Below are 18,818 nucleotides of genomic sequence, written 5' to 3'. Positions count from 1 at the left end.
CGCCGGGCGCCGGGCGTGTGCTCACGTCCGCCGCCGTCCCAGAGGCCCGCCCGTGCTCTCCCTGGCCGGGCAGTGAGCCTGGCTCGTCACTGGTCTGCAGTCTTGCTTTCGGATCTGCGGGAGGGGCCTGTGTGGGAGGGAGGAGGAGCGGAGATGGCCAGGGAGCAGCACCCACCCTGGGTAGGCGGCGTGAGGGCCTCTCCTCGGCATCTGGCGGCGGTCACACGCGCAGTGGGTTTGTGGTCTCCGTCCAGGGCCCACGCGTACCTGTGATTGTGGGCTCGGGCCGGGAGACGTGTCGAGCGGCCTGGGCTCTGACCCTCCTGTGTCCTGCACAGCAGGGCTTTAAGAGCAGCCAGGGAGACAGTGGCGTTGACCTGAGCGCCGAGTCTCGGGAGTCCTCAGCGACCTCCTCGCAGCGCAGCTCCCCGTACGGCACTCTGAAACCCGAGGAGGCGAGCGGGCCTGGCCTGGAGCCCAAGGCCGATGGCCACAAGGAGCAGACTCAGAAGCAGTCGGAGCCGAAGGTAACCTGGGAGTCTGGCTCTCAGGGGCCGGGCTGGGCGGAAGGGCTGGTATCTTTTGTCTTCTTCCCCGACTCCTGGTCCCTTGGAAGCTGGAGATCAGGGTCATTTCCAGGCTGTGCGTCTCAGCTTCTCTGCTTTTCCATCAAGGATTCCGAACAAGGCTCAGGACAGAGCAAGGAGCACAGACCAGGCCCCATCGGCAATGAGCGGTCTCTGAAAAACAGAAAGGGCTCCGAGGGGGCTGAGCGGCTGCAAGGGGCTGTGGTCCCCCCTGTCAATGGGGTGGAGATTCACGTGGACTCTGTGCTGCCAGTGCCCCCCATTGAATTTGGAGTCAGTCCAAAGGTGAGGCTTTGATTTGTTTTCTTCTACCTGTGCCCCCACTGCTGCCCCGCACCTTTGGTGCTTGGAGAGGAAGGGGGGAGCTTAGGGTGGGCTCCTAGAAGGAGCGGGGACATGGGCGCTGCCAGTGCTCCAGGGGAGCGTGGCGGGTGGCTTTGCAGGTGAAGAGGTGCTGTGAGCTACGTTCTCCGTCTCCCTGGGACACCAGGCAGGTTCTCAGGCCGAGCAGGGAGCCGGGCAGAGAGAAGGGGGCGGCCTCCTTTCTAGGGCCTTCGGGAAACATCTGGCCCTCTTGGCCATGTGGTGAGCGCTGCTCAGTGGGTGTTTGAGTTGCTGAGACTGTGGATCACAATAACGTGGGTCTCTGACAGAAGGTGAGCCACAGTGATTTCTGTGGGCTTTGTTCCCTTTTTTTTCCAGGACTCTGATTTCAGCTTGCAGCCCGGTTCTGCCTCTGGTCCCGCGGGGAACCCAGTTGTCAAACTTCAGGACGCGTTGGCCAGTAACGTAAGTCTGTGCTTCCACCTCCAGCTCTGTCGTCCCCGTGCCAGCAGGCCCTGGGCAAAAAGAGCCTCGTGAGGTGTTCCGAAACCAGAGGGGGCGAACCAGCCACGGCTCTGGGGTTGGGCGGACGTGGTTTGAGTCCTGATGCTGTCTCTAGCTAAGTTACACGTCCTTGAGCAAGTTGTTCCACGCTCTGGTTTTGTGAACTTAAAATGGGAGAATGTAACTCCTAAGGTCTGGTTTATCTGGCACTTTGTGATTTAAAACCTCCCAGGTTCTGTGGTCGCACATGTTTGAGAATGCTGCACTAAACAGGTTTCTTTGCTCTGAGGTTTCTCAGAATCCCCGCATCGTGCTGGTGGGCGCTGGGCACTGCAGGAGGAGGGCCTAGCAGTTGCGTTTCCGAACATGTGTTACCAGGACCTCTTTTTCACAGTTTTTGGGGAGGGGGCTGAGACAGGACCTGGTATCTCCATGCCACGTAGCGGTGCCTGCGTACTGGCAGTTGGCGGCCCTGCTGGAGGGCTCGGGGTGCGGGGATGAGGGAGGCTCTCCACGGCCTTCTTTCGAGAGAGTCGGTGGAGGCAGCCATTTGGAGGGGTCTCGAGTGCACACGACCAAAATGGAAGGCGCGTTTGGACACGTCGTCTCGCTTTCTCTGGGCCCGTCAGTGTCCCGTGGTCTCCTTCCCCTTCAGGCTGGGTTGGCACAGAGTATTCCCATCCTCCGGCGCGATCATCACATCCAGAGGGCCATCGGCCTCTCCCAGATGTCCTTCCCCACCGCTGACCTCACTCTGAAGGTAACACTGGCCCCGAGCAAGGCGGGGCCACCGGTGCCTTGGCTTGTGAAGGGGCAGGAGCGGGCGACCCCACCCACCTCCCCGGGCTTAACTTGTGCTGTCCGCTGCCTCCCGGACGGTAATTTTCGTCTCCCCCACCTCCTTGCTTCTGAAGATGGAGTCTGCGCGCAAGGCTTGGGAGAACTCACCCAGTTTGCCGGAGCAGAGCTCTCCAGGAGGCACTGGCTCGGGCCTGCAGCCCCCATCCTCCGGGGGAGCCTCCAGCGGGGTCACCTACAGCTCCTTCGGTGGGGTCTCCATGCCCCCCATGCCCGTGGCCTCGGTCGCACCTTCTGCGTCTCTTCCAGGTATCTCCCCCGCGCGCCAGCTCAGGGAGCCTTCTCCATTCACTCGAGAGAAAGGCTGGATTCTCAGCCCTGAGTACCACCCCCGCCTTGACTTAAGGAGTGTGTAGAGGGGGGCGTGTTCTAGGCTGGGGGTCGTAGCTTCCCACGTGCTCAGGTCACCTGCCTCCTGGGCTGGGAAGCAGGACCGTGCGACTTTGGTGAGGCTCTTCCATCTCCTGCAGAGGGGACTGATCAGAGACTTGGCTTTGGGTCAGACCGTGCCGCATGAGCAGCTCTCTGAGCTGTGCCCCCTCCTCCGCGACATCACACAGGGTGACGGTGGCCCTGGGTGGGGTCGCCACGCCAGTGAGACGAGCTCACGTCTGGGAAGTGCTTTGTATCAGCTGAGCCCAGTTTTATCCTGTCACCATCCTTATCACTATGTTGGTGCCCCAAGGGAGCCTGTGGGGGTTTTGAGGGCCTGGCTGCCAAAGTCTCAGTGATGTAATTCCAATAGATCCTTCTGACCCTCCACTGTGGACTCAATAGCAGGGAGATGAAGAGGAAGGCGACTGAGAGACCCAGGCAGCTTTCCTTTATAACGAACCCCCCTGGCCCCTGTGTGCGGGGCCGTGGGTGAATGGGTGAGGTGGCAAAGGCAGGCTGCAGCCAGCCCCTCTTCCTGGGCCCTGGGCCACGCAGGAGCACAGGGTCAGCAGTGCACACACTCCCTCCTCCCACTGATTCCCAGCACCTTCTGGAACAGTGAGACTTGATCCTGTTTCACCCCCTCGGATTCTGTTTCCAGGCAACCACCTGCCACCTCTCTACCTGGATGGCCATGTGTTTGCAAGTCAGCCCCGGTTGGTTCCTCAGACGATACCTCAGCAGCAGAGTTACCAACAGGTGATGACAGCGAGCTAGGTGGCCCCGCGCGGGGGTGGGGGAAGGGGTGCAGCACACGGTGTAGTTACCTACCTTCTTCATTTATTTGTTCGTGGTGTGTCTCATTTTTTGTGCCCCTCGCGTTAACGCTCAGTACCTGGCACGTATGGCAGCCAGTCAGTATTTACTGGATGAGTACATGAGAGACGAGGAGGAGGATGGAGCTGAGTGCTCCAGGCTCTGCTTAGCTTTCCCTTCTCGAAGCGCTCCTGTGCCCTAGCTGGGGAATTCACTGAAACGGAATTCTCTTTGGTGATCAGGTATCCTTCTGATGAAGAGAAGAAAGGCCTAGACTCCCAGGCATGGATGCGTTAGAAAGAGGTAGTTGTAGAAGCGAGCAGGTGTTTGTTTTTACGCAGAATTGGCACACTTTCTGTGCCGCGAGGGGGTGCTTTTTGGAAGTCTTCCTCCTGAAGCTGGTGCTGGGCCTTCCTAATCGTCCTGCAGCCCCACCGACCCGTGTGCCCGCACAGACCAGGATGAAGTGCTGTTTTGGGGACGGAGGACTTGGCCTGTCCTGATCTCTGTTCATAGCATATTCTTAAGTATTACGTTGTTTGGTTTTGCAAGACCTCGCTCTTCGCATAACTGGATCACACTGCACGTGTTTTTCTTCTTCACGCACATTTTCCATCCACCGTTGCGTTTCTGAAACCCACCTCTGTTGATACGTGTAGCCAGTGTTTCCACCACTGTACAGAATCCAGTATAGGGATGTGCCCTGCTTTGGGATTGCTGCCAGTTTTCTGTTTTCTCCCAAGAGTGAAGGAAGCACAGGCAGGACATGAGTTTGCATCGTGGGCGGTGTTGGCTGCCCGTGGAGAAGGGCGGGCGGGGGTGGGAGGCGGGGGTGAGCGTCAGCCTGGAGGGCAGCGCGATGATGGCCTGGCCCGCCGTCCACAGGCTGCCGCTGCCCAGCAGATCCCGATTTCCCTTCACACGTCTCTGCAAGCTCAAGCCCAGCTCGGGCTGAGGGGCGGGCTCCCCGTCTCCCAGTCTCAGGAGATCTTCAGCTCCTTACAGCCCTTCAGGTGAGACGCCAGGACTTGGGGGCTGGCAGCTCGCAACAGGGCTTTCTGCCTTCCCGGCCTGTGGGCCTTTTCCCTTTGCCGGCTGCTGCTCTGCGCGGCCCCGCTTGGCGGCGGGTGTGGGCGGGGTGTGGCCTGGCCTTGCCCTTGCTCTCTGTGTCCTCCGGCCCCCTCCCTGCTCTCCCGCCTCGCCGTCCCTTGCCGCCTCTGGCCCACTCTTTCAGTGTCTCCTGTTCTGTGCTGTTCAATCCAGTGATGCTCAAACCGTGGGCCCGAGACCAGCAGCACCGTCTAGGAGCTTGTTTAAGTGCAAGTTGTCAGGGCCCATCCCAGACCTTCTGAGTCAGAATCCCTGGGGGTGAGCCGACAGCCTGTGTTGGAGCGACGAGCCCTGCGGGGATTCTGAGGCGTGCCCACACGTGAGATCAGCTGGTGCAGTCGTGCACCTGCCCCGACCGTCTGTCTGGCTTTTGCAGATCTCAGGTGTATATGCACCCCAGCCTGTCACCGCCCAGCACCATGATCCTCTCCGGAGGCACAGCCTTGAAGCCCCCCTACTCGGCGTTCCCAGGCATGCAGCCCTTAGAGATGGTGAAGCCCCAGTCCGGCTCGCCCTACCAGCCCATGAGTGGAAACCAAGCCCTGGTCTACGAGGGCCAGCTCGGCCCGGCCGCCGGGCTCGGCGCCTCCCAGATGTTGGACTCCCAGCTCCCGCAGGTCAGGAATTCACTCACTCCCACCTCAGAACACAAGGTCTCTTTTCTTTTTTTTATTTTTTTCTTAATTTTATTTATTTATTTATTTTTGGCTGTGTTGGGTCCTAAATGCTGCGCGTGGTCTTTCTTTAGTTGCGATGAGCAGGGGCTACTCTTGGTTGCAGTGTGCGGGCTTCTCATTGTGGTGGCTTCTCTTGCTGCGGAGCACAGGCTCTAGGTGCGTGGGCTTCAGTGGTTGGGGCTTGCGGGCTCTAGAGCACAGGCTCAGTAGCCGTGGCACACGGGCTTAGTTGCTCCGCGGCATGTGGGCTCCTCCCAGACCAGGGCTCAAACCTGTGTCCCCTGCATTGGCAGGCGGATTCTTAAGCACTGCGCCACCAGGGAAGCCCTAGGTCTCTTTTCTTCACGATCGTTTCCCCTTGTATCTGCCTCGTGATGCCCACTGACTTACATGCTGCTTGTAGCCACTGCCACCAGTCCTTGGGCTGCCAGACCAGGGCCAGCTGCTCCGCCTCCTGTGAGCAGTCCCGAGACTGGGCTTTCCCCGAGAGCGAGGGCGCCGCTTCTCCTGCAGCCTCTCCGCCCTCCTGCTGTGGCCGTGGGGGTGGCTGCGTGTCTCCTCTGCGTGCACACGCGTGCTTCGAGGCCACTCTCCCTGCCTGCCCCTCACACCCTGGCTTTGGAGCCCACCCCGTAGACTGTACCCCCGCTGGCCCCCGTGTGCCACGGGCACCACGTTGCTGAGTCCGTGTCCGCTCCCACATCCTCCTCCCCCCGACCTGTGGGTGCATTAGACGGTTCTGAGGGTCACTCCCCTCCTTTGGCCCGTGGCTCAGTCTCCAGCACGTCTCCCGTTGTAGTTCTGAGGGGTTTTGGTGTCTCTGTAGGTGACCCCTCACCCCTAGGTCTCTGCCCCCAGTTCCACGGCCTCACCACCAGTGCCTGCTTGCCTCCAGTCTGGACTGGTCACTGCCAGTCGCTGTACCTCTCCCGTGGTCTCGGGCCGACGGGTCCTACCTGCTCACCACCTCTGACTTTTCTCACTCCCTCCATCTAGTGACCCACGTCCAGCCACCTTTTAATTCTCCCTCCCCCATCCCTGCCCCCCACCCCCTTCAGCAGAGCCGCAGACAACTTCCTAGTCTTTTTTGGTTTTTCGACCGCGCCGCAGCACGCAGGATCTTAGTTCCCCAACCAGGGATCGAACCCGTGCCCCCTGCAGTGGAAGCGTGGAGTCCTAACCGCTGGACCGCCAGGGGAGTCCCCCTCTCCTTGTCATTTGCACTCAGCTCCGCCCGGCCCCTCCCTCCCTGTGCTCACCTGGGTTAAACCCTGGCCCGCCTCTGCCCGGCTTCCTGAGGCTGGCGGGAAACGGACCCTGTTAGACTGGATTCAGGTTAAATACAGCCGCCCTCTGGAAAGCCAGCGTTTGGGCACCTCCCCACCCTCCTCATTGCCTTCTCCCCCACCGTGATTTTGCATCCTGTGTCGCCAAAGAAATGAGTCGTAACGAGGAAAAGAGAACATCTGCAAGCTCCCAGCGCCACGTCTCCGAGCCTGCGAGGGGCCCTGGGGTGAGAGCGGGCAGCCCATCCTCTCCACCCGCCTGGGAGCTGCTCCAGCTAGCGTCCTCTTCCCGCCATCAGCACGTAGAGGTGCTGCAGTGCTGCCGTCCGGCTGTGAGGGTCCTTCCGCCACATCCCCAGGCAGCCCAGCCTTTCCTCGTTTTTTAAGAAACAGAACGCTTCTTTAGGGACACCGGCAGATTCCACGTTACTGAACCTGGCGGTTCTTCACCCTCCTCCTACTGACCCATCAGTAGCATTTGACCCAGTGGTCACTCCTTCCCCCGAACCACGCTCTCTGGGTTCCGAGGACACTGCTCCTGGCTTTCCTTCCACCTCCCTGAGGCCTCTTCCCGGTCTCCTTTGCTGTTTCCCCGTTGCCTCCCCAGGCAGTAACTCGCTGTGCCTTCTGGGCGCCATCCTCGGGCCTCTTTCTAGACCTGTGGCTCTAAGCCTGACCCAAATCCAACGCTTCCTGGTTCTCCCGAATTTCTGTCTCCTGGACCTGAACTCAGACCCAGTGGGCTGCCCGTCATCTCTGCTTAGGTCTGGCATGGGGCATCCCCGGATCCCTGCTTCCGCCACGCCCCCGCTGATTCGTCACATCCCGGCAGCCCTACCTTTGAAAAGTATTCAGAGTCTGGCCCTTTCTCTTCCCCTCCACCCCACCCCCACCCCCCACCCCTGCGCCCAGCTGCTGCTCTCGGCTGCCAGTTTGTTCTCAGCACAGCAGCCAGGGCGCCTCTTTAAGACTCACATCGGCTCACACCGCGCCCCATGCCAGCGCTCCAGAAACGCTGAGCCACCCCTGCCTTCTTCCCGCACCCAGCTGTGCGCAAGGAGGGGCCCGGGCCTTGAGGTCCGGCTGCCCCACGTCTCAGTGATGCCATTCCAATAGGTCCTTCCGACCCTCCACTGTGGACTCAGTAGCAGGGAGATGAAGAGGAAGGTGACCGAGGGACCACAGTTGGCCGGCCCGCCCGCCCCGTCCCGAGGGTATCCTGGCCCACCTCCTTCCCTTCTCGCACCTCGTTCTGGACTTCAGGAGAACAGGCTTCAGAAGGCTCCAAGACTGCAGGAACCCTAAACCCCAGACCCCAGTTGTTTTCTGTCACCTTCGGAGGCAGAGCATGAAGTAGTCTTGCCTTTTTGTGCTGCGAAAGAGGGCACAAGGATACCCCTCCTGTGTAGCTCCCATCTTGTGGGACTCGCTTGGGCACTGCTTCCTGAGAAGGCTTCTAGACCTTCCTGACCTTTCTCCCCGCCCCCCGCCCCCCAACACGCACACGGGGTTTGCCGCCCGCCTTCCGCACTTGACACCCGTAGCTGTCCTGCTTATTTTCTAGCCGTCCGAGTTCTTTTCTCACCAGCTAAGGCTTGCCCCCTACCACTGAGAGTATGCAGTCTAGGGTGATCTCTGCTGTGTTCTATCCAGAATCTGTCCTACTGTGGGAAGGCCTTGCTTCCTTTCATCTGCAATGAGAACATGAGGTGGGATGCGCGGTTGCTCTTGGATGCGTGTGTAAGTGGTGGTTGTGGCGTCCTCCCCCTGACTGTCCCTGTTGTCCAGCAGCTGACGATGCCGCTGCCTGGCTCCCAGCTGCCCCTGCCTCGGTACGGCTCTGGGCAGCAGCCCCTGCTCCTGCCGCAGTCCATCCAGCTGTCACAGGGGCAGAGCCTCTCTGTCGGGGCCCCCCGAAGAATGCTCCCACCTGGCTCCCAACCTTCGGTCCTTAACACCAGCAGAGAGGTGAGGATGACTCCGTCTTGCTGTGGCCCTGGGGTGGGGTGGGGCTCCCGGTGGGGCTCCCGTCTCGGAGACCCTTTCTGGCCAGTCAGGAACCACTGTTGCGGGGGCGAGTGCCGGCGGTCTGGGACGCAGGCTCCGGGCCTCGCCAGACCGCCGGTGGCCCACTCGTTGCCCAGTCCTCTCAGTCCCGTGGCAGGAAGCCCTGGTCACGTGTTACTAACAACGTGAACAGGCCTGCGTGAGCAGGGCAGGGAGGAAGGTGCCTGCGGCTGAGGTCTGGGGGGCCGAAGTCCTTGCCAGCTCCCGGGGCGCTGCAGAGGGTGGCCTCCGGGGCAGAGAGGGCCCGTTCACTGCGGCCAGTGCTCAGGGGTGGCGCACAGTCTGCCCTCCCAACCCGTGCCAAGGGAACAAACACACGTGGTCGCTCCTGCCTCCAGCCTGCACTGGAAGGCCAGGCGTGCACGCTCCTTGACGAGATGCCTCTCTGTCCTGAAGCCCTCGTGGCCCCCACTGGCTCTGCCCAGGGTGGTTGGTGGCGGGGGCAGCTGTCCCCAGGGCGTTCCAGTGACAGCCCATCACTTCCCGGTGTCTTTAGTCCTCTCAGATGGAGATGAAGGGCTTCCACTTTGCCGACAGTAAACAGAATGTTTCTTCAGGAGGCTCCATGCCATCACCGCAGACCTACAGGTAAAGAGACGCCCTGGGGATCGGATGCTCACAGCTGAGCCCTCGCTGTGGAATCGCGGGCCCAGGGAGAGCAGCGCGAGGGCACTGAGGCTGGGTCGCTCTTGTCAGCGTGTGTGTCACCGTGAAGTTCCAGTGCTGGGACACAGGAGACTCAGGAACTCTGGGGCATGGCTTTGCATTTAATCATCATCATAAAATGTTCTGGTATGGGAGAACTTTCTGGAAAGGCAGGGAAAGGAAAGGCTCATGTTATAATAGCGTCAGGACAGACCCTGGCTACTAACAGCTTTCTCACCAGATGTTTTTTTAAAGATTCACTGGCAGAGAGGGCAGATACCCTGGAAGTGGGGGGCGGGGGTTCCTCTCCTGGGGCCACATGTCCCTTGAATGGCCTTGTGACCCCACCAGGGCTTGCTGCTGCTGGGCTCGTATGGCGAGAGCTGTACCTTCTTTGCCTTCTCGGGATCTGTCTCCGCCTCCAGTAACTGTCCCGGGTCCCTTGGCTGGATTCAGAGGGGGGCTTTTTATCAGTCACGATGTTGAGTTACAGTTGACCCTTGAACAACGCAGGGGTTAGGGGCGCTGACCCTCCATGCAGTTGAAAATTCAAGTATAACTTTACGTTTAGCCCTTCGTGTCCACAGTTCCACATCCGAGGACTCGACCAACTGCAGATCGTGTAGTACTTACTGAAAACAATCCACGTGTAAGTGGACCCATGCAGTTCAAAGCCGTGATGCTCAAGGGTCAGCAGGGCTTAGCGTGTTAGAAAGTCAGGGAGCGTCTGCTTCTGATGGCTCTCTCACCCGCGGAGAAGTGTGCGGCTGGGGAGGCAGCACACGGCGCTTGGCCCGAGGGTTGGCACAGTCGACTCTTGTTACGTGTGGGAGATTCCTGGAGATTCCTCCTGTCTGCACATGAGTAAAACAGGTGTGCGTGACCCGCAGTGCCCTGCACGAGGCTGCCGGCGTGGCTGAGGGCAAGGTTGCCTGCACGGCCGCCCGCCCTGCCCCGTCGCGCTCAGAGTGTTGAGGCCGAGTCCTGCCCCGTGGTCATGTCAGTCCGTGCTCCAGCTGCATTTCCCGAGAGAGGGCTTTTTGTGAATTTCCCCCCGTGTGGTTACTTTCCTGTTCTTATTCCCACTCTCTTGGCTTGACTTACTTTTGTTTTGCTTTCCAACCATATTTTTCACATAGGCCAAAATAACAGACCTGTAAGAAAAATATACATGGACAGCAGCGCCAAACCATGGGTGTGATTTGGAAGGAAAAAGGAAGCTTCAAGCATAGAGAGAGGCTGTCGATCCCCTGCTGCCCCAAGCAGGTTTTAGCCTCCTCTGGCTGCAGAGCCTTCCTCAGAGGCAAATCCGGAAAGGGACGCTCACATAACAAGAGTCGCCTGTGTCCGTTCACTGTAGGAATGGCAGCAGCAGTTTTATTCTGTGGAGAATCTTTACAAAACATAAGCCTTACTTAGTAGCCTTTGTATTGCTGGTGTCTTAGTGGGGTTGGGGAAATTGGTATATTTTTACAGTGCAGTGTTGCCTGACTTTTCTGGAAACAGGGCTTCTGAGGCATGCCCTGTCAGAGAGGCGTTCCCTGGTCAGCTACTCGGGGGGCGTGCATGCCCGAGAGGGCTTGCTGGGGAGTCGGGGTGCACCTCGGCACAGGGCCTGAGCGGCCCGTGGCCCCCGGGGGAAAGTCCTGTGGAACTTCGCACACGTAACTACCTAACGATTTTGACCCCAGGATCTTTTTTCCGCGTAGCGCCTGATTAACATCCTGGGAGCTAGTTGTCTGGTCGGTGGGACACATTTAGAAAGGTGCTCTCCATTTTTGTTATTTTGGTATCTCTCTTTACCACCCCTACCCTCCACCCCACAAGAGAAGACTGGACAGATACTCAGCATAACTCACGCATCAGGTTTGTTCGTTTGTTCGTTCGGGGTTTTTTTTGGCTGCGCTGTGCGGCTCGCAGGTTCTTAGCTCCCCGACCAGGGATCGAACCTAGGCCCCCGCAGTGGAAGTGCCAAGACCTAACCTCTGGACCACTAGGAAATTCCCTTTTCTTTTTGAAGTCTAAACTCCTGTTGGAGTTTAAGTTCATTTTTGTTTCTTTTCTAATTTTTTTTTTTTTGCTGTGCCACACGGCTTGTGGGATCTTAGTTTCCCACCAGAGATGGAACCTGGGTCCACGGCAGTAAAAGCACCAAGTCGTACCCACTGGGCCGCCAGGGGATTCCCTCGTGTCAGGCTAATAGACCTTTTGGCTGGAGCGTCATGTCGGTCTAGACCCTCCAAACCTGAGAGACGGTTGGTGTCCGTCTGTCGTCTTGACCGGTCAGTGTCTGCCCGTGGTGGGGACCTGGCCTCTGCCCCTCAGGTGTGTCCCCATGAGCTGGGTTGGAGGTGCCAGGGCCCAGTGGCGACCCCCTCGCCCCCTGCGCTCTGGCTGTCTGGGTCTGTTTCCTCTGTTGGAGGCTTGACTCCGTTTCTGTGGTGACGCGTGTGTTCTCATCCCCTCCTTTGGTTTTTTCAGGCCTAGCTCTGCTAGCCCCAGTGGGAAGCCCTCTGGATCAGCAGTTAACATGGGCTCTGTGCAGGGACACTACGTTCAACAGGTAGAAGATGGCTTTCCAGACCCTCCAGCCCCGGACGCTTAGGCCCGTCTCCAAGTGCCAAAAGAGGAGGGACTGTCCAGCCGTTTGCGTGCTCCTCTTAAAGAGACGAGCCCTGGCGCTTAGAGCGTGGCGTGGGAGCCGGGGAGCCCGAGCCCCCCCGGAGAAGGCACTTCTCCTCTTGGCGGGCGTCTGGGTCCTTCCTTGTCCGCAGAGAAGGGAGGGTGCGGGTTCCCCTGAGGAGGTGGTGCCGGAAGGTGGACTCTCCCTCCGCAGCCATTGGGCTGTGAAGGCGCTGGGACCCGCTTAGGCCCGTGGGTCAGCTCTAGAAGCCGGGGGTGTGCGTGCGCGTGCGTGCCTGGCGTCTGTGCCTGCGCGTGCTGGCCTCGTAAGTGCTGTGTCTCGTCCTCGTCTTGGCCGGGTGGGATCCAGACGGAATGACGTTTCCCCGTTTTATAACGAGACAGGTCTCTCGGCGTCTTGGCCTTCAGCGTGGTTCTCTTCACTCCTCTCAAATGTGACCAGGCTCCAGAGCTCAGGCTCGTCAGGCGGGGGTGTTAGTAAAACAGCGCTCCTGGATGGTGGAGCTGGAAGCAAGATTGTTCATTTCACATCTCCTAACGTGGTTCCCCGAGGGTCGCTCTTTGAGTTGCTTGGACTGAGCTTCTAGAGCCTTCTTCAGAGCTCCCCCCACTGTATGAGGGGCCGAAGTCAGGCTGCTCACTCTGCGACACACCTCACTGTGCAGAGCTGCAGAGTGACGGGACCCTGACCGCGGCTCTGGAGGTCAAACTAGGGGCTTGGGGAAAGGTTTCCACACCGTGGGAGTCGGGGAGGGTGGAAGATCTGGGAGACCAAGTTGGGCGAGAGGCCCTGCGCCCCCTCAGCACAGTCGGGAGCTCTGAGGGGCGTGGGGTGCACTGATTTGAAAAAGGTCCCTCCAGGCGGCCTTGGGTGTGCCGCCTGCAGAGGCCCCTGGGCAGTGCAGAGTGCTTCCCGGAGGACCCGGGGTCCTCCCACGGCTCCGAATCACTGCGCTCAGCGCCCGTGGGAGGGACCAGAGCAGCCTCATGCCAGCGTCCTTCCCAGGCCAGTCACTTCTGAGTTTGGTCCTTCGACCGAAAGATGGGCTTCTTAGGGTGGCTTTCCTCTGACTCAGGAGCAGGAAGCGGGTGGTGGGACCGCGGATCCTGGCAGGTGTGTCTGCGTAAGGGTAACTTTCTTTGTCCCCATCCGTCTGTCCAAAGGCAAAACAACGAGTGGATGAAAAGCCCAGCCTGGGAGCCGTGAAGCTGCAGGAGGCCCCCTCAGCCGCTTCCCAGCTGAAGCGAACTGGAGCGATCAAGCCCCGGGCGGTGAAGGTGGAGGAGAGCAAGGCCTGAAGATGCTGGGCCTGGCCTGCCCGGAAGGACTGCCGCCCCTCGACCTCGCTGCCACCGGACGCTGGGGAGTCTCCCAGGTGGATCCACCGTCCACCGACCTGGCCCGGACTGCGAGATCTCCCTGCTCTCCTCCACTCCTGAAAGCTCCGTTGTCCAACCAGCTTGCACCCGTGGATCTGTGGCATTGACCTGCTTGGCTTTAACACGAAAAAAACAAAAAAGCAAATGACTCCATTCCCGCCTCCTTTGCGCCACGACCGTGGAGTGACCGAGCCGTCGTGCCGTGCAGATTAACCCCGCCCTCCCCTCCTCATCCTGCTTCTGGCGGCCAAGGCGCCCTCCACCGAGCTTCCTTCCCTCCCCGCTTTCCGTCCCCGGGCACAGTGGTCTGGCAGCAGGGCCGTTTTAGTTGAAGCTTTTTGTTCTAAAAAGCAGCTAAAGGTTTTTACAAAAGAGAAAGGAAAAGAGAAACACAAGCTTCGTCTGTAAGAGCTGGACTTTTATATGTTCTTTGCCGTCCTCTCCCTGACCCCTCTTCTGTTGCGGTAGTTTCCTTTTAACCTCTCTCCTGTTTCATTTGATACATCACTGCTGTGATACCTTAAGAGGTGACGCGTAGGAACGTGCCCTCTCCTCTCCTGCTCTCTGTGTCTCGGTTGGTTAACCTTTGAGGTTACTTGCAAAAAGAAGTGGTGACTTAAGACACCGCTCCTGAGCTTGGGAAGCGGTGGTGGGAGGGAGGGGAGGGGGGATGGCGTTTTAGTCGGGAAGCCGCTGGCCTGGTGACCACAGCGACTTCATGGGCGGTCCGGCCCGGTGAAGTTGACGCTGTTTTTAGCATAAGAATTACACAGAATTTCTGTCTTGAACTCTTCAAAACTGGTGGGGACACTGACCGCTGGGCACCTGAGGTGAATCATGGAGATAGAAGGCCCTGGCATTTTCCAGTCTGGCCTGGACGGTGCGAACTGACAGCGCCAGCCCCCGTCAGTGTCTGCTTCTGGGACTCCAGCGCCCGCGGGGCCTGATGTTTTCCCACGCGCTCCTTCCCCTCTGAGCTTCCCTCGTCCTTCCTGAGCTGTCCTTCCTGAGCTGCCTCCGTGTCTCTGGGTCCTCCTGTCCCTCCACCTCTCTCACAGCTCGTCACTGGAAGCCACGCACTTCCTCTGTGGTGACGGACGCGTGGACAGTTGTCACTAGAGACCGTGCACTTCATCCGCGTGGCCGTGAGCACATGGACGGGGGTTTGGTTGGGTCTGCGACAGAGGCGTGAGCTCTGGGAGGCTGCTGGGAGGGCTTCCTTTTCTCCGCTCCCAGCAGCAGACCCAGGCTGTGGGGACAGAGAGGCCTGAGCTGGGCAGTGGGTCTCTTCAAGGACAGAGCAGTGTCCAGGGGGAGGATGGGTTGCAGGGCTGACGGTGACTCCCAGAACAGCCTGGGTAGCCTCGTAAGTCTGCAGAGCTGCCTTTGTCAGAGTCTGTGAGGCATTTTATGCTAGGCTTTTGTTTTTAAGATAAGAATTAGAAGGAAATCATCCCAAATTCTGTCGTTCCAAGGAAAGGCGAGGGGAAATTTGAAGTTTTGCTCACGCTCTTGGGAGTAACTCACGCGCCATCTACCTGCCGTTGCTGGCGGGTCCAGGGAAGACCTGCCTCGGAGAATGGGCAGTAGGCGATCGGGGGCGTGCCCCACAGAGTCCACCCGCAGTGTCGCCACAGGTGTGTGACAGTCACTCGGGCAGTGGCTCTAAGCTCTGTCCAGTGTGGAACACGGGGAAAGAAGCGCCTTAGGAACCGCCGAAGTCACTTGTTGCTCTTCAGTGCTTGAAGGAAGTGGGGGAGCAACAGCCTCCTGGCAGAGGGTGCAGGGCTCCTCCGGCGTCATCCGGGGAGGCCGGTTTTCCTGAAGGATGCTTCGCTGCTTGTTCGATAGTGTTCAGCACTCCCTCCTTGCCTCCACCCTCAGGCCTTACTTCTCACTAGCTTTTTTTTTTTTTCTCCTTCATCCCCTGACTCTTTACTCGGAAGGCCCTTCTTGAAGGGCTGCCCACTGGCTCACCTGCTCTTGTCTCCCTTCCCCCGCGAGTGCCTAGCTGCCGTCCCCGCACCCAGCCGCCCTGACTGAGCTCCTCTCCGCTCCAGTCGTCCCTGCAGAGGCCACACACTCACTCTTAGAAACACGGCCAGACCCCTCACACCTAATTCCAGTGCACATTGTTTGTCAAAAGGAAAAAAGGCTTTCTCATTTTGAAATTGAACAGGACAGTCCTGGATGCTGTTACAAACTCTCAAGCTGTGTGCTTCAGGTGAACCTGCCATCGGAGTGACGGTACTTCCTGTTTGAGAAAAAATAAAAACGAAAGGGTCACCTGTTCTCCAGCCCTTTTCTCTACCCCTGTATTTCCCCACCCCCACCCCCCAATAAAAACAGAAAACACTAGAATTTATTTATATGTATTGATGTTGTAGGTCTAGGTGAAAAAAAGTAAATGTTTCACTGCTCTATTTATATATAATGTCTGAATTATTCTGTGCAGGAAAGGCCAGGAAATTGCATGTGAAGTTCAGTGCGTTTACCACCTTTGTGTGCCCAAGCTGCAGTCTCTTCCCCGCTGAGATACAGATTTTACATTGAACTCTGGAGGCAGAGGGCAGGCCTTGGGCCCAACCAACACCCCGTCCCTTCCTTGGTCTGATGAAATGCAGTTTTTAGTGCAGAGATGTCTTAAGGTGCAATCTCTCTCCTCTTTTCATGTGCTTTTAGAGCCAAGCTCAAGGTAATAGGACTTAGGGTCATATTTTGCCTTCAAATCCCCATCCTCAAGAGTGCGTGTCCATGCCAAGGCCTCTGGCAGAATGCCTTGGGCCTTTGGCGGGAACAGGTGGAGGCTAGCGCTTAACCTTTTCTGGGGGTGGGGGTGGGGTGTCAGGGTCTTCTCGCTGAGCCTCTGCCTGCTAAAATTACCCTCCCTTCCCATGCTGGCCGCTTTGCCCTGGCCCGCTGATGGTGCAGCCCGTTGTTCAGCAAGCCAGTGTCCTGCAGTATGTCCAACATCAGTTAGCGGGGTAAAAGCCAAGAGCATGGGTCCATGTGTCCTTGTCCACCCACTGAAGACTTCTTTGGCATGTGTATTTGGTCTGGTTCTCTTTGCTTCCCCGTTTTAATCATCATCATTATGGTTTTCAAACATGGGATTCATACGCTTTTGGCTCTGGGTTCCTTCAGGGGGAAAACTAAAGTACGACTATTGCACATTCAGAAAATCTGGTTGGTCCAGTTCCAAAGCCACGGTCATTCCAGCCACTGCCAGGGGATATTGGGGCATCTTGTCATTAAATAACGGGCATCAGTTCTCTCCGGCTCTGCCCTCGCCCTCCTGTCTTCTGGACCTGCTTTCTGGATGGTTGATGAGGTTGGTGACTGATGGTCAGGGGCCGAGGAGGCCAAGGGTGCACACGAGGGCACGGCCACGCCCAGAACTGGCCTGCCGAGGCAGTGTGTGGCCAACTGCTGAAGCCCCCTCCCTGCTGTGTGCTTCCCCTCCACCAAGTAGCTGCATGTTGCCTCTCAAGTCTGCATTTGTCCCATTTCTCCTGCAGAGCTAGCCTGGGTTAGAAGGTCTGTTGGAAATGGCCTTAGGCGACCAAGGACACTAGGGTACTTGTTTGTACTGTTCTGTGATGACTGGGAAATGCAGACTTCCAGAAAGCCGGCTCTTCCTGTTTGAAAAGTGAACTGGACCTAAGACGAGCAGATCACCCGGACAGGAATGGCTCAGTGTTGGGGTCAGACACTCTGTCCCCCAGCCGTGCCCTCCACCGGGACCACCAGCGCATATCTGACTAGTGATATTACAACCTGCTGTTCACCATTTCTCCATCCCAGTTAGGTGGTCTCCAAGATGGTACAGTGTCCCCGGGGCCCCGTCTTCAGCGTGCTACAAAGCCTCGGGGTGGAACTTTCTGTTAAGGCTCTCTGTGGATGACTTTCTTCCATTGTGTAAAGGGGTTCCTGTACTCCCAAGCTTTTGACCTCATGCCTTGCATAGTAATAAGGGTTCGGGGTTTTTTTGTTGTGTTTTGTTTCCTTTTGTTCTTATTTTGGCCTTTCCTCTGTGTCTTTTCACGTAGACCAGATATTTGAAAGGGCAGACGATGGCTAAAGGTGTAACGTGCAGCTTGTTTCTACGTTGTTTGGGGGAGCTTCTACCTTGGATGGGAAATGGAACCGTGGATCCAGCAGGCCATGGTGGCACACTCACCCCTCACCCTTCCCTCCGGTTCAGTACCTACGGTTTCTCCTTTCAAATATGTGATTGTACTAGCTCTTTCCATACGAAAGAATTCTCCGTATTTAAATAAAAAAAAAAAAGTAAAAAAAAAACAAAACCCACTGAAACTGAACATGCTTTGTCAGGTTGTGTGTCCCTTGACTCTCTCATTTGACTGGAGACTTAGAGATGGAAGAGTTTTCCTTTTACGTGGAAGATAGGAGTGACTGGGCTGAAGTGCCCTACTGCAATGTGAGGGCGAGGAGGGGGTGAAACCCGAGGTTAAGGTGCATCGTCCCAGTGGGTGGGCGTTAGCACTGCCTGCCCCCTGCCCTTCCTCACCCCACGCGCCCCAACTCCCCATGAGAAGTGGGTGGGTCAGAGGTTAAGCATTTGATTTGTCGTGTTTTGTTGCCACTTCTGATGTCCCTTTTTTTTTTGCTGCACTTGGGCTTGGCTTGGAACGAAGAGCAAGCCAGGCGTGGGCAGTGAAGGATGGAGAGCTTGGATTTGGGTTCAAGTGGTAGTTCTCGGTCCTGCAATCCACTGTGTGCTGTGTGACCTTGGAAGGACACTTCATTCAGAGTCACAATTTCCATAATTGTAAAACGTGGGTTGTAAACAGTAGCTACGTCGTGGGGTAGTGTGCATGCACAGAGGTCATGGGCAGCACCCAGCCCGGTGCCTGGTCCCAGGTAAGAATGTAGGAAACTTATAAATTATGCCCGAGTAAATTCAACACTTTCCAAAAGGAAACCCCGCCGGCTGATTCCTTCTGAGCCTCTCCACTGTGGAAGCAGGGGACCCGGGTAGGGCGCGCCCTGCAGCTCTCAGGGCCACACCCACCCCCTGGATTCCCTGCTCCTGGGGACCGGCGGTCCACAGACCTCCAGGGGCCTGACCGCGAAGGAGCCCGAGGGCCCGCAGGAGGGAAGCTCTGGATACTCGAGACCAGACGGCCCCTGCTTTCGTATCAAAGACCACAGGCTGAGAGCCCGGGCCCAGGACGCCCTCCGGCCGCAGGCGCAGGTGAGCCCGCGTTCCCTCTCTCCCCACAACCCGGGTAAGTCAGAGTCACCTGCACTGCGCTAATGCTGGGTGACGGACATGGGAAAACAGGAAAGAACCATAATTCCAGTTATTAAACCTGCAGTACCCTTCTGTCCACGAGTATTAACTCCCATATAGACGAGGGGAGGAAGAAGGGGTGGGGCTGGGCAGCAGAGTTGCCTTCGTGCCGGTTAACCGTCCGGGTCACTCCCTTGACCTGGAGCCGTGTCCCGCTGCAGAGCAGGCTCGGCTGGGCCGCGCGGGCCGGAGGGTGGGGTGGCGTCCGCGCCACACTGAGCGAAATGCC

General features: G+C 58.0%; 1 protein-coding gene, 2 non-coding genes and 1 pseudogene across 15 annotated transcripts in view; 3 read left to right on the top strand and 1 right to left on the bottom strand.

Annotated features, from left to right (window-relative positions):
* PRRC2B (proline rich coiled-coil 2B) overlaps positions 1-15,187 on the top strand; it is an 86,238-nt gene extending 71,051 nt beyond the window's left edge. For 4 of the 13 annotated variants that reach the window (XM_060300277.1, XM_060300283.1, XM_060300279.1 and 1 more), the window contains exons 21-32: positions 339-527; positions 675-872; positions 1,290-1,376; positions 2,071-2,175; positions 2,330-2,522; positions 3,310-3,407; positions 4,350-4,477; positions 4,951-5,191; positions 8,326-8,505; positions 9,101-9,192; positions 11,731-11,812; positions 13,057-15,187. In XM_060300277.1, the coding sequence (XP_060156260.1) occupies positions 339-527; positions 675-872; positions 1,290-1,376; positions 2,071-2,175; positions 2,330-2,522; positions 3,310-3,407; positions 4,350-4,477; positions 4,951-5,191; positions 8,326-8,505; positions 9,101-9,192; positions 11,731-11,812; positions 13,057-13,191 (1,728 nt within the window). In that variant the 3' untranslated portion in view covers positions 13,192-15,187. The remainder of the gene's footprint in view (positions 1-338; positions 528-674; positions 873-1,289; positions 1,377-2,070; positions 2,176-2,329; positions 2,523-3,309; positions 3,408-4,349; positions 4,478-4,950; positions 5,192-8,325; positions 8,506-9,100; positions 9,193-11,730; positions 11,813-13,056) is intronic. The other 9 variants (XM_060300282.1, XM_060300280.1, XM_060300281.1 and 6 more) reach the window with 6 other exon arrangements.
* On the top strand, positions 2,996-3,081 carry LOC115843015 (small nucleolar RNA SNORD62). The gene has a single exon (XR_004035557.1). It is a non-coding gene; the product is annotated as a small nucleolar RNA SNORD62 (small nucleolar RNA).
* Positions 7,631-7,716, top strand: LOC115843016 (small nucleolar RNA SNORD62). Its single transcript, XR_004035558.1, has one exon. It is a non-coding gene; the product is annotated as a small nucleolar RNA SNORD62 (small nucleolar RNA).
* A 1,615-nt stretch (positions 15,188-16,802) lies between the features above and the next one.
* LOC115842832 (uncharacterized) lies at positions 16,803-17,525 on the bottom strand (annotated as a pseudogene).
* Between the last annotated feature and the right edge of the window lie 1,293 nt (positions 17,526-18,818).

The sequence above is a fragment of the Globicephala melas genome, chromosome 6 (genome assembly GCF_963455315.2).
Source record: "Globicephala melas chromosome 6, mGloMel1.2, whole genome shotgun sequence".
NCBI lineage: Eukaryota > Metazoa > Chordata > Mammalia > Artiodactyla > Delphinidae > Globicephala > Globicephala melas.
This window is presented reverse-complemented; position numbering and strand designations above follow the sequence as displayed.